Raw genomic sequence first — 14,925 nt, 5'->3', positions numbered from 1 at the left:
TTACTGTAGAGTCTAGGCATTTCAACCCACTAAACTCAACTAGTTTTTCCTCTGATTTTTTTGCCCTGCCCACATTAAATACCTTACACAGAGATCCAGCCATTCTCCGTAGAACTATCCAAACCAACATCTAGAAACCAATTCTATGCAGACCACTTCTGAAACAGCACACGTTACCCACAGCTCCCCAGCCCTCACTCAAGGACTAGGGACAATGGGATCTTTGTGGCTGAGGCATTCAGTTGCTCCTGCTGCTTATTCTCCACCTGAAATCATAACAACCTGGTTTTGTAGCAACATAACCATCTCCACAGCAACCAAATGAGACGTCACAAAGACGGGATTATGAATTCAGGTGAAGGATAAACAGCAGTGGCAACTGAACCCCTAAGCAACACAGATCTTGTTTTAGAGTGTCCTTCGTATTCATATGGGGGAGGGGAAGCAATCCAAGATATATTGTCTATAAGCAGAAGTGTTTCAGTAGGAGAAGTTTTCCCTGAAGCAATGAATTTTTAAAGTGCCAACACGCTCCTTTCCCCTCCACTGACAGCTGACTTTCTCCCAAGCCGTTAAACAAGAACAACCCACACTTTTTAGCTTGTCCCGCCTCCCTTCAAGTCACTACACTGGCTTCTCAGCTTCTACATCAGACTGAAGTTCCTTGTCCTTCCTTTTAGAGCTCAGCCGTACTGTACAGGAAGTGCCTTTTTACCATACTCCTTTCATGCAGAGCAAGATCTGCAGTCTAATGATGAAAGCGTTACTTCTTTTTATGCCTGTTATCTCAAAGCCAACAGTAGCCCAACCATCTTTTAGAGCTGCTGGTGTGGACAGAGCAGAAATGTTACAATCAAAACACAGTATAAATGCAGTCAGGGACCTGCCATGTGTAAACACTCGGCTTAACATAATAAGAGACTGAGTATTGACACGGCCTGCAACACTCCACACAACGTAAAGTCTATACATACACAGATCGTCTGAGGCATCCGGGGCAAAATTGGCCATGGATTCATAGAGCTCATCATCACAGCCAGGATTCAGGGAGCATTTCATCAGCAGGTCGGTGGAGAGGTGAGCCATGGACTCATAAACAGAGTCATCTTCTTCACCCTGCATCAGCTCCTCCTTAATGTGACTCTTCAGCATATCAGCAGTTTCCTGGAGGAGGGAGCGTAAGCAAAAGACTCAGGAAGGAGAGGATCAGGGAAATAAAGCTGCTCTTGCTGTGTGAGGTGCAGTGCATTAGCATGTTCTGATTTACTGAGTGCACGTGCATCCATCCAGTGTCCAGAGTTAGCAGATTGAATTACTGCCCATGCTCTAAGCAAGCAGAGGACTTAAGTCTCCAGGGACATCAGTCTGGTATATTTCACCAACATATCCATCCTCTGAGCCCACAACTGCATCTGCAGGTTTCCCCTTCTGGGAAGTCGGTGCCAATATCAGGATAAGTCTGCCACCCACTTGTAATGGAAAGAGCCTTCCGGTGTAAACCCATATCTAAGGCTGCATGTACCTTAGTCCTCATCATAGCTGCACAGACCCGGGGTCTATGCTACAGTGGATAGCCAGGTCTCTGAGAGGCCACCCAAGCTGTCTCTAGCAGCACTAGCACCACCATGAGATCCTCCCTGGCCACCTGCTGTTGTGCTGGCTCTTCTGTGGAGCTGAAGAGGGTAGCTCAGTGGAGGAGCAAGCTCAGGTGCAGGAATCCAGCACAAGGAGGGGGACAGAAGGAGAGAGAACCCAATCCCCCCAGATGCAGAACAGCCATTTACAGAGGAGGCAACATGGGAAAGTAGGAGAGCTGGCTTGACCCCAAAACCAGCAGCTGCCGCCACTACTGCATGGCGTGGAGATTGCAGATTCCCCTGCCTAGCCCTGTGACGTATTAGTGATCAGGGGTGATGCCGTGTTTGCCTTTGGCGGCTATTCCAGGTACAGGAGAACACCCCTAGCCAGCGGGCACAACGTTTAAACAGTTGCTGCCCCTCTGCTAACTCCGCCTCAAGCCTCACATACTTGGAAGTGCCAGGACACATGCCAAGCTCATTCTAAGGTGGTGATGGCTCAACAGAAGCTGCCCTTGGAGACTTTAGCTGGAGATGCAGATCAAAGAAACAGTTCCTCGCCCCAAGCATTAGCAAGAAAGGGCCAGCCCCTGCTTCACTGTGGATTTAGTTTCCTCTTTTTTTGACAGCTGTACTAGAACATGTTCTGGGAGCGCACAGCCCGTCTACTCCGAGACCAACAGGAAACCTCACAGCTGATCATCGCTCGTGTAATACCAGCCACTTTCATTTCTCAGGGCAATGGAATTCTTTATGCAGGTGCCGCGCTGGAGAGCAGCACTAATTTTACAAGGCCTGCACCAGTGAGGCAGAACGCTTCCCCAGCTGCTCTCCCCCAAACCCAGCACCGACTGTGCTCCAGGCCCAGCCACTAGCTCTCTGCCATACAGCTGGAAGGAGCCTTCTTTCCTCGCCTCCTCTGGCTATTGCCACAGTGGCTTTTTGGTTGTTAGCCTATCTCCGGCTCTCGCCCCCACCAGTGGCTGCACTAATGCTTGTGCTCACTAATGCTTGCACTGACTTGTGCTTACAGTAAGCGGGACATGGCGGATAGCGCATTGGGGTTGCTATTTCAAGCCTGACTAGTTCTCACACCACAACAGGCGTGGGAGAAAAAGCTAGCACAGGCCAGGCAGGCCTGTGACGCTCGTGGTGTATTGATCAAAGAAAAGGGTTGGAGGTAGCTGGATTTTCTCAGCCTCCTGCATTTCTCCTGCACTTTAACGAAAGAGGCGATTCACAGGCTTGTAACTCCACTGATTTCAGGGCAAGGCCACACAACCTGGCTAGTAGCTGCCCATCGGGAGCCTGCACAGTCCATTTTAGTCTGTCACTTGCCTTTGCGCAGAAAACCAGCACAAGACCTAAGCAGCACCCAAGTCTTCAAAACAGGGCTTCACCCCTACCAGGGAGGGTGAACATCCCTCCCCCCCATCGTCTCAAGTCCCTCCACTTTCAAACATGTAGCCCCCAAGCTAACAAGTGCAAGGCTTTCTGCACAGACATTTAAACCCAAGGCGTCACGCTTGTGCTTGCGAAGTGCTTGTCACTTTCAGAGCACTTCCCCTCAGCTCCTTTTCCTGCTGCTTTGAAGTGACAAAGTGCAAACACTTTGAAGTGCAGGCAATCAGAGAGAGTTCTGGAGCCCCAGAACCACAGCACACTCTGCGTCAGTGCCATGGCACTTCGCTGGACAGAACAGGATTGAGGGGCTACAGCTTTGGCAGCATTAGGGTTTATCTCAGAAGCTGCACACCAGGGATCGGATGCCATGGATGCATCGGTAGCAGCATGCTGGTCCCAATGGTTGTGAGGGAAGGGGACCAGAAAGGCGTACTCTGTTTTTATCTCTTCTGCTCCTCTCTGAGAGCCCTCTACCCATCTTCCCTAGTCTCCCATGCTGCACCCAGCTGCCAGCCCCACCTTACGCCAGAGAGAGGCCATGGTATGCCAATTTCCCCACCCCCCTCCACAGCTTGCCATCCCAGTGCACAGCACTGTCCTTGGTGACAGGCTACCAGCCTGACGGAGAGCGATCTGGGGCAGCTTTCACTGTGCAAAGTGCATGCCGTACAGCCCCCTCCGGCAGCACCTTGCTCCCTCTTACCACGTATTCGTCAATGAACTGCCGCAGGTCCTTAAAGCCATGGTTTTCGGCGATGTTGTTCGGATAGTACCCATACTTGTTGGCTACACTGTAGGCCTGCAGGGCTCCCGGACAAGTGAGCAGCAGGGCCGTGAGGTTCTTCAGGCCGTATTTTGCAGCGAAGTGAAGCAGCGTCGGCAGCTCTTCATCCCTCTGATCTGAGAGAACAAAGGCTTTTAGAAATCAAGCTCCTCTTTGGCATCAACACACCCGGTGGGCAATGAATGCAGCGGCTAGTAAAGGGGGAGGCACACAAAAGCAGGACATTAAATAGCCCTGGAAGAGCTACACCACGTCAGAATGGAGCAGAACTCGGCCTGTAGGGCTGAGCCAGCCAGAGCTATCTAGGACATTCGGATGCCCAGTTCCCATTGGTTTTCCTGGGAGTTTGGCATCCAAATCCCTTCAGGCATTTCAAAGCTGCAACTTAGCCGTGAAAATCTGAGCTTCAAAGACACTTAAATCTTCTCATGAAAAATGCGGCAGGAGGGCACACCTGCCTGGCACACTGGGGCACCGCTGGCGGTGCATTTGGCTCCATCTCTGGATCAGCTGGAAGGTCAGGGAGAAGGGAGTGAAAAAGGGAAAAGCTGTTCTCTGGCGAATGCATCAGCATCATGAGGTAGGGGAGCACATCAGGTGTTGGGGGGCAGGATAGTGAACCCTCAAGAAACTAGATGGCAGAGTTAGCCACGAACAAGGCGCTTTCTCACTAAAGAGCGGTAGACACATGACGTCGTGGTGAAGAAGCATGTGGCTAATTTCAGCCTCAGCCAGGTTCGTAAACGCGCCTACCAGAGTGCTTGTGCATTTGCTAGTTCCATGCCAAGGTGCACACTTTGCTCATGAATACTGGCACAGCAGATGTGCACAGCCCATGTCAGGCACTGCCCAGGACAGAGGCTGAGGAAGGCTCCGTCTGGCATGGGGGAGAAGGGAGCTGCCTGGTTTACAGGGGCTCTTTCTGGATATTCAAGGAGCAGCACTGTTCAGTCAACCCCAGCTGGGTGTCAGCAAAGTGAGGATCAGGAGATTAAACACAGAGGCAGGAAATACAGAAGAGGGACAGGGGAAAATACTGCCAAAAAAGGGGTCCTGGGGTGCTGGCCAAGGTCCCCAAAAGCCATGTGCTAATCCTGGGGAATTCAACAGCACTCTGACCACAACAACAAGCTACTGTATTTGGAAAGGCTGCTCTGATCCAGGCATTTAAAATCAAATCGCCCCCTACCAAACTGGGCCTGTTTTCAGAGACATTGTCCCACTGCTGAGGCTCTACGTGCTGCCAGGCAGGTCCTGAGGCATGTGGTCAAGCTGGTCTTCACCGCACGCATTACTTTTACAAAAACGGACAGCCAAGACTTTCAGGAGTGACACGTGATTTTGGACCCTGGGCCTCCCAATTTATCCTAATTGTGAGCTCAACAGGAACGAGGAAGTGAAAGTTCATAAGCTGTCAAAATCACCTAGAATAACCAATGGTGATGGGAAAAGGTACAAAAAGGAGACTGAATTAGTCCAAACATAAAGGCCTCCTGACACAATTCAAGGACTGTGTTAAGAACATGCCTGGTAAACAAGAGGGACTGAGGACCAAAAATGAATAAACCAAAATGGGTATGTTGATATTAAGCCTAATTGAGAGAGAAAATAAAGAGGGGATGGGCTATTGCACCCGGCACTCCCTTTTGGGGTCATTAAGAAAGAGACTTTGGGGAGAAAAATTGGCTACTGGAGCAAGTTTCACCATCATGACTGCCACTTCCAACATCTCCTGGGTCCTTTTTCGTCCTAAGCTTGAGGGATGTCTGACCAGACTGGGCCAGAGAGAGGGACCCAAATGACATCACCACCCTACCAGCTCCAGCTGAATGCCAACCACCACCAGGGATGCAAGACGTGTCTTGCCCCTCCCCACCTTGGTGTGTTCTTTTCCTTCCCTGCCTTACCTCTTCTCTTTCCCACCTCCTTTTTCCTTCTGTCTAAGAACAGTCCAGCTTAGCCAGCCAAGACTGTATATTTTCCAACACTGCTATAAGCCTGTCACTGGAAAGGCAGCTAAAGGCTATGCCCTACACAGCCCAGTACTGGAACAAGTTTGCCAGTCTCGCAGTGGCTGATCAGACCGTGTGCCATGCCTGTGTTTTTCCCACAGCAGGGCTGCAAGTGAGAGTCAGCATCAGAGAGAAGCTGCATTTTCTCTCTTTGCTGCTCTTTCCTCTCCCCGGTGTCTGTGTTTATCTCGACTTGTCTTCTAAGAAATGGGATCAGACTTTAACAAGTACAGCACCAATGACAGCTCCAGTCAAGCTTAACTCATTTCTTTTCTTTCCCCCGCAAAAGGACAGTTATTACCAAATACCAACTAAATGACTGTCAGATGTGGGGCGGAGGAGGGGTGTCCTTCTAAAAACTCTCTCCAGCTAAAGGAAAGGGAACAAGGGATGTTGTTAAAATGAAAACTGTATTTAATACCCTACATTTCAAATGCTTTAACTGTTTTTCCTTCTTTTCTGTATCTTTCAATAAAGAGTTTAATGGGGTTTTTTTGGCTGAGGTCTCTAGATACCAAACCCCAAACCTTGTTTAATGTTCTACAGTGACTGGGTTATGTTAACTCCTTTGTCTCTTTGGGCCCCTTCATTCCATCTAAATTAATACAACAGCATTCAGTTTAACACCTTGAAAGGGAGCTCATTTTCAGAGAGCAGGGGCTCAATTTTCTTTTAAAGATGGCTCATGTTGGGTACCTAAGATCACTAGGCACTTTTGAAGATCTTGGCCATAGATTATTGTCTGTCCTGCCCCAGGCCTGCCAAGGTAATGGCTCTTTCCTCCATTCTTTATGTGTTAAAACCCTGTAGTTCCATTTCACATGGTGCTGCCGGCAACTCATTTTACAGCCATTGATTATAAGCAGAGAGTTGTAACAAGGACGTTTTTTAAACACTTACTTGTAGTCATATCTTCTTCCTCCAGCTGGTTGATTCCAAACAGGTGCAATCCACTTGCAGGAATGTTGTTCTTCAATGACTCGGTCAACAGTTTGTCCAGAGCTTCTATGTTATATGGTACTATTTTAAAGGCCTGAACACAAGTGAAAAGTAATTTATCTTGGCGGCGTTTTCAGGCCAGACATTCAGTTCAGTTTGGATATATAAAGTAGGTTAAAAACAAAAAACTAAGTCAAGAGAAGAGAATGCTAAACACTCAAAGATCAGAAGGGCCAAAGTTAAGGTCGTACGTGCAATTTTAACTGCTTCCTGGTGCATATTCATGACACTGTATTCAGTTACATGATAGGGGGTGCTACTATTTTCAGTGACTGAGTATGCAGGTTGGAAAGCACAGTGAGTGAGCCTGGAATGCAAAGATTAAGTCGTTTCTTAAAACAGGAGTGAAAAATGAAGGAGTTACTTTACTTTCTGCAATACACTCAACTAGCCTTGTCAGTTTCTCTTGTTGCACAAGGCTTTTATGTTTAGCTTTCCAAATGATTTGTTATTTCTTGAAGACTTATTCCAGGTTCTGTAAAACCCAGTTTCTCAAGTTAGCAAAGTCTAAATTGGGGTGATAAATTACTGCATTTTCCTTGCGCTGCCAATAAATCTAGGAGTTACCACAGCTCCTCAAAGGGAGAGAGCACACTCTGCTTTCTGCAGATGGGAAACATCTGCTAGACCTAATTAATATTGACTGCAAGAAGACAATTAGCTTACATTTCTATCCTGCTGGTGAGCTCTTTCCTTCCGAGTGCTTTGGAAATCTTTTTTGCTCACCTCCTGCCCCAGAAAGGGCTGATTTCAAAAGCTGCCTTTTGTCCATTGTCATTACCTGGCACATGAACTCCACTGGATTAGCTGCATTGGCCAATAAGTTGCCGATCTCTTCCATGTCAGTGTAATAGCTGATGTTCGCTTCCCCCACCATCAAGTCACCTGAATATATCCGCAGAGATGCTGCTCCAGAAGTTAAGTCTTTCAAAGGAAAGGAAAACAATCCCCAGTAAGACCAGGCAATGAGCGTGAGCACCCAGAAGAAGCACTGACGTTAGGAGAGGTTTCCACTTCACTCCACTCCATCAGCCAAAGCTTTTCAATTCGTGGGTGAATCTGGCATGCGTCAGTAGGGTTGCCAATTTTGGTTGGACGCATTCCGGGAGGTTTCATCATGTGACATCATCTTTAATTAAAGATTAATCTTTAATTTCTGGAGACTCCAGGACAATCCTGGAGGGTTGGCAACCCTATGCATCACAGAGGGCATAAAAGTTGCTTTGAGCATACTGAAGGAAGATGCTGCAGAGCTTTCTTCTTCACAGCTATGTCAATGCACCTCACTCCTGACTGGCAGCATTCCCTACTAATTCTAGTCCAGCCTACCCAATGCTAACACATAGCTATATCAATGCACCTCAACCCTGAGGTAGAGCACCTCTTGCCACCCCAGTCTTGGGGCTCTCTGGAACAGATTCCAACCCAAACCACTGTATATCTACAACTCACTGTAGATTTTGCATCCCCATCAACTGAACTGGAGTTGAGTGAAATTCAATGAAGGTTAAGTGCAGTCCAGGCCTGCAACTTTAATCAGACTCAGGTTTAGTCTCCTATATACCTCTGACCTTATACCCTTCCTGATGTGTAACTCAACGTACAACTGGTGGATCAGCTTTTTTCTTCTGACACACTACATCAGACATTTTGAGCCACAACCTGGTCAGGGTTGAACATTAATTCCTGTATACCCCTTTGTTTGTAACAAGTCAGAATGCCACCTGGACTAGAAGCGTTACTCTGTCACATACATAGGAAATGTAAAGCTTATTTCACTTAGTATTAGAGACAGCAAGCTCAACATGCTTTTTAATTCAATAAGCCAGAGGAAAGGGAGGTATGTTTATAAAGCCAGAGTGGTGGATTCTCCATCACTGACCATTTTTAAATCAAGATTGGATGTTTTCTCACAGATCTGCTCTAGGAATTGTTTGGGGGAAGTTCTCTGGCGGGTGCTATACAGAAGGTCAGACTAGATGATCATATTGATTGGTCCCTCTGGCCTTAGAGTCTATGTATAAATAGGTTTCCAAATGTGTATTTAATAGGCCTGTTGATTAATCACAGTTAACTCACGCGATTAACTCAAAAAAATTAATCATGATTAATCGCAGTTTTAATCGCACTGTTAAACAACAGAATACAAATTGTAATTTATTAAATATTTTGGATGTTTTTCTACATTTTCATATATACTGTATTCTGTGTTGTAATTGAAATGGAAGTGTATATTATTTTTATTACAAATATTTGCCCGTAAAAATGATAAAAGAAATAGTATTTTTCAGTTCACCTCATACAAGTACTGTAGAGCAATCTCTGTCATGAAAGTGCAACTTACAAGTGTAGATTTTTGCTGTTACATTACTGAACTCAAAAACAAAACAATATAAAACTTCAGCGCCTACAAGTCCACTCAGTCCTCCTTCTTGTTCAGCCAATCGTTAACACAAACACATTTGTTTACATTTACATCAGATAATGCTGCCCTCTTCTTATTTACAATGTCACCAGAAAGTAAGAACAGGCATTTGCATGGCACTTTTGTAGCTGGCATTGCAAGGTATTTATGTGCCAGATATGCTAAACATGCATAGACCACTTCATGCTTCAGCCACCATTCCAGAGGACATGCTTCCACGCTGATGACGCTCATTAAAAAAATAATGCATTAATTAAATTTATGACTGAACTCCTTAGGGGAGAATTGTATGTCCCCTGCTCTGTTTTACCTGTATTCTGCCATATATTTCTTGTTATAGCAGTCTCGGATGATGACCCAGAACATGTTGTTCATTTTAAGAACACTTTCATTACAGATTTCACAAAACGCAAAGAAGGTACCGATGTGAGATTTCTAAAGCTAGCTACAGCACTCGACCCAAGGTTTAAGAATCTGAATTGCCTTCCAAAATCTGAGCAGGATGAAGTGTGGAGAATGCTTTCAGAAATCTTAAAAGAGCAAACCTCTGATGCAGAAACTACAGAACCTGAACCACCAAAAAAGAAAATCAACCTTCTGCTGGTGGCATCTGACTCAGAAAATGAAAATGAACATGCGTCACTCTGCACAGCTTTGGATTGTTATCGAGCAGAACTCATCATCAGCATGGATGCATGTCCCCTGGAATGCTGGTTGAAGCATGAAGGGACATATGAATCTTTAGCGCATCTGGCATCTTGTGACGCCGGCTATAACAGTGCCATGAGAATGCCTGTCCTCATGTTCAGGTGACATTGTAAACAAGAAGTGGGCAGCATTATCTCCTGCAAATGTAAACAAACTTGTTTGTCTGAGCGATTGGCTGAACAAGAAGTAGGACTGAGTGGACTTGCAGGCTCTAAAATTTTACACTGTTTTATTTTTGAAAGCAGTTTTTTTTGTACATAATTCTACATTTGTAATTTCAACTTTCACGATAAAGAGATTGCACTACAGTACTTGTTTTAGGTGAACTGAAAAATACTATTTCTTTTGTTTTTTACAGTGCAAATATTTGTAATCAAAATAAATATAAAGTGAGCACTGTACACTTTGTATTCTGTGTTGTAATTGAAATCAATATATTTGAAAATGTAGAAAACATCCAAAAATATTTAAATAAATGGTATTCTACTGTTGTTTAACAGCACAATTAATCACGTGATTAATCACAATTAATTTTTTTAATCGCTTGACAGCCTTGGTATTTAAGTTAACAGTCTTGTTTTAGACACACTACCTTAACCGTTTGCTGGGCCAGGTTCTCCCCATTTCTACCCACTGACTTCAGGGAAGCTGAACAGGTGTAATGATTTGTCCCTCTGTTCCTCAGACTGTCACATTATGACATAACGTGCAAATAATGATGTTTTGATTTGCTGTCTGTTCCAGGGAAAAAGGACTGTTTCTGGTCAAAACTAACATTTTTCAGCAAACCAAAAAGTTGGAAAAAGAAGTTGTTTCATTTGAGATTTTAAATTTTTTTTTAAAAATAAAATCTAAGCAACTTTCTCAATGAAAAATCATTTCAAATTGAACAATCAAAACATTTTGTTTCCACTTTTTCGGTTGATTTTTATTTTTCAAGCGAAACCATTTGTGAGTTTGACACGAATTCACAAAATGTTTTGGTCAACATGAATGTGCGTTTTGTGGTAAAAAAAAACCCTTGAGATGAAAAATTTTGCCCAATTCTAATTATGGACATTTTTCTCAAATGAAGCAACAGAGCCACCACTTGACTCAAGAAATCAAAATGGATGTTAACTCACCCTATTGGGAAGCTACCACAAATTTATAAAGATGCCTCGGAAACCCCATTGCTAAACTTTGGTCCAAAAATCTAAGTTCAGTTTTGTAACTTTCATGAATTAAAGAGCAAGCTACACTAATCAGTTTGTTCGAGACTTGTGTAATGAATTATGTACCACAAATATATATTAAATAATGATTATATATATTACTGTTAGGAAATAGAAAGGTATGTTTTCTTTTTGTATATGTTTCGGAGGATGCAGCAGTACAGATTGTGCTGATAAGAAAATTGGTTTGGGTATCTTATCAGTAAAATTCTTGGCCTATGCAGACAACAAGATGAAGCAGAGGGAGCTAGTAGCTTTGGAGTCAATCCAGTGCACACCCTGTCCCTCCCAGCAAGACAAGCTAATGTGTAAAAACCCCAAGGCCACAAAATCATACCAGTAAGAAGAATAAACAACTTCTGTGAGATAAAAACAACTGGATGGAGTCAGTGGGGTTGAAAGCAGAGAATAGATGTGTTGGAAACCAGACAGAGAAAAGTAAGTTTTTGCAGGATAAGCACAAATGTATTATTTGAGGTTAGTTATTGTGATTTACATATGATAAATTAGTGGTTTAGACTAGATAAGGACACAGATTAGGTAACTTGGTAAACTGAGTCTGCGCAAAGTTAAGGAACAGGGAATAAAAGCTAGAGACTGACAATAAGAAAGTGGAGAAGACACAGGGGAAGAAGAGTTGAACATAGCAGAGACCAGAGCCTTTAAGAATCACTCTGGCCCCAAGCAAGGTAACTTGATCATTTTTTTTCTTGCCTTATCTGTTTTTGCATGTATATGTAATTCCTAGGTGAGACTAGCATTGTCTTAAAACATACATAATCAAGGCTAAAAGAAACTGTGTAAGCCTAAATTGAAGTGGATCTCGTTTTTCACATAGCAAGTTTCACTTTCGGTATCCAGTGTCCCATGGATTCCCATGAATTAGGGAAGCACTGTTGCTTTTGTGTTTTTTACCCTTTTGAGGGATATTGAAATTCTCAACATAAAGAGTGTTAACGAAAACTGCTTAAATGTCAAACTTTCCTAGCAGTTATATTTTGTGCCTACACTACCCTGCTGTGTCCTCTGAAACCATTCCGTACGAAGAACACCATTACTGGCATCAATCTTTTTCTGATGCCCTGGTGGCGGTGATAATATTTTGCACTTCTGTAGGTTCATTCAGCTTCCAAGTGCTTTACAAGCCATAACTGTTCTTCAAAACTCCCAATGAGGAGGGCCAGCGTTACGATCGTGACCTTACTGATTGGGGACACAAACGCACAGGGGACAAGGGACTCTACCAATCCCACACTAAGACGTAGAGCTGGGAGGAAGCAGAAGTTTGTGATTTCCCTGCCTCTAGCTTTTTGTGTTCCAAGCTCTAGATTGTTCCCATCTGCAACAGTTTAATTCCCAGAGGGAGAAGTTCTACCTACCAGGAGCCTGTACAGAGACAGTGTATTCATTTTCCATCTTGGCTGGCACACGCACAGATTGGGCATTCTCTGGAAAGAATTCAGCTTCTGTTTTCACTTGACAATCCAGTTTACATTTCATGATAATATAAAGTGTTGTCTGCACCTAGGAGTAAAGGCATCACAACATGTAGGTTCACGATATCCTGGAGCCGTTCTTCATTGCAACCCCAGCACTGCTCTCCCCAGTGCTGAATTCAGCTCAGAGCAGTGGGGACACCTTTTCAGGGCTTCTAAACGCCACTTGGAAAAAGTAACCCACTACAAGTGATTGAAACTTCTTCTGTGTCAGATTTCAGCATCACACACAGGGCTCTGTATCTGGGTTCTGTGGGTGGCTGAATAAAGCTGAAGACAGTGGACTGGGGCATGCTGTGAAACTGCTAGACATCCTTGTGCTTGCATCTGTGTTTAGGTGACAGGTTTTAATGCCTCGGGGTGCCATTTATATGCTGAAAACATGAAATCGGTGCTTGTGGCATCCACTAGCTAGGAAATGAAATATCATAAGAGCACTAGATCGGTTTCATTAGCATCATAAATGACTCCCTTAGGCTCAAGAGCATGTGAAGGACAACCCCTAAAACAAATATTGGACCCTGTCTACATCGTGATCTATAATCCACAACTTCTCAGGCTTTGTCTACACTAGCACTTTTGTCAGTAAAACTTCTGAAAAAACACACACCCCTGACTGACAAAAGTTTCACCGACAAAAACATGGGTGTGGGTATAGCTACCGCCGCCACTCGTTGGGGGATGGTTTAATTATACTACAATGACTGTAGTCGATGACCTATTAGTGTAATAAAACTTAAGCATTTTATTACACTAACAGGTCACCGACTACAGTAATTGTAATCTACCAGCATCCTGTAGGTCCTTTCATGCTCACAGTCTCTTATGCAGTAGACCAGGATCTCTCAACCATGCCCGTGGGATAGAGCCTGTCCAAAGTAGAGGATTCAGCCATTTCTAGGTACCAAAGATGACAGAAAAAGCCTACCTCAGTTTCTGATTTCCCCCTTAGTCTTAGATCATCAATGATTGTATCATGCCATGAGTTGGAGATTCCTAGCCACTGCCGGTGACACCTCGGACAATGCACTCACCCTCCTTTTAAACAGGAGGAAACAAAGGCATAGGGGTGAGTTACCTACGTTGTTGCGAGGCTTAATTCATGAAGGCCTGTTATCACCGTGTGGAAGACACGAGAAATGGATAAAGCTTTATAGCACATATAGCGCTGGTAACGCGTGAGGCGATGATGCAACCCAGAAATGTGCTGAGACGATGGATTGTCCAATAACTGCACAGAGATGGGAGCAGCATCACTCCCACGTAAGTACATTGTCCAGGAAGCTCCAAACATACCCCAGGTTTCTTTTTTCAGCATGCTCAGCCCCACAAGACCTTGAGGCTGCCCAATGCTCAGCCAACTTCCCAGGTAACTTTGCTGTTTGTGGTGGGGTTGTCCCCACGGCAGTCATACCGAGGAGAGCACACAAAGATCTTCGGCCTCAGTCACGGGCGAGGACATTTCAGAAAACGCAGTTAGCTACTGCCTTTGAATCTATTCCCGCCACCCTTCCGTCCCGCTAAGGAATGCTTCTGCCACACAGGGCACCTCTCCAGTTCAACAGCAGCATTCATTCTCCTTTGTGTTCAGCAGCTACCACGCACAGCCTTGGGCTACAGGTAGGTAAAGCTTGGAACTCCATTCGAAGCTCAAATTCAGTTACACACAGCGACCACTAGGGGTCATGGCTGCTGCAGTTAAACAAACCCTTGTCCCAGCCACAGGAGTTGCAAGTTTCACCTCTGTCACCCTCGGCGCCCACCGATCTGGAAGCAAAGGCCTAAGAGCAAGTTTCAGACCCGCCACCCTCTCCACCCCTCCCTGAACATTGGAGCGTATTTTGCTACTGTGCATCTGAGCCAGAAATGCCCAGTATGCTGAAGCCATTTTAGATGAGGTGACAACAATACTGACAAACCCTAGCATCCAAAAATCAAGAGTCAGGTGCAAAAATATTATGAATGGCTTAAAAATTCTTGTTAAACAGATTCTGGATTCTCAGTTGCCTACTAATCTGTGCTTTTATGGCTCATGTTTTCAAGCTTCTCTGCAACCATGAAGCCTAGAAACACTAAGTAAAAGCTGAGTGTCCCATGGTCACATGACTCCAGGAGCTGGGGCTTTAAAACAGACTCCAAATATGGAGAAACTATAAAAGCATGGGAGTTGGCCACACCGTGACGAGTGTGGAAACATATCGAGTTGCTGACCTTGTTTCATTGCACTAAAAGGCTAAGCTGGCGCCTTTTCCACAATGCATGAAAAGGAAATAACGTAAACTCGTGGTCAAATTGCAACACTGCAG

General features: G+C 44.8%; 1 protein-coding gene across 6 annotated transcripts in view; it reads right to left on the bottom strand.

Moving 5' to 3' along the window:
- The window catches only part of PIK3AP1 (phosphoinositide-3-kinase adaptor protein 1), an 85,483-nt gene that overhangs the window by 26,938 nt on the left and 43,620 nt on the right, over nucleotides 1-14,925 (bottom strand). For all 6 annotated transcript variants that reach the window (XM_037904555.2, XM_037904557.2, XM_037904554.2 and 3 more), the window contains 5 exons: nucleotides 12,503-12,647; nucleotides 7,558-7,700; nucleotides 6,678-6,810; nucleotides 3,685-3,881; nucleotides 975-1,164 (listed from right to left, as the gene is read on the bottom strand). In XM_037904555.2, the coding sequence (XP_037760483.1) occupies nucleotides 975-1,164; nucleotides 3,685-3,881; nucleotides 6,678-6,810; nucleotides 7,558-7,700; nucleotides 12,503-12,647 (808 nt within the window). The remainder of the gene's footprint in view (nucleotides 1-974; nucleotides 1,165-3,684; nucleotides 3,882-6,677; nucleotides 6,811-7,557; nucleotides 7,701-12,502; nucleotides 12,648-14,925) is intronic.

Source organism: Chelonia mydas, chromosome 7, assembly GCF_015237465.2.
Source record: "Chelonia mydas isolate rCheMyd1 chromosome 7, rCheMyd1.pri.v2, whole genome shotgun sequence".
In the NCBI taxonomy this organism is placed as follows: Eukaryota; Metazoa; Chordata; order Testudines; family Cheloniidae; genus Chelonia; species Chelonia mydas.
Note: the sequence above shows the minus strand (reverse complement) of the source record. Positions and strands in the feature narration are given on the sequence as shown.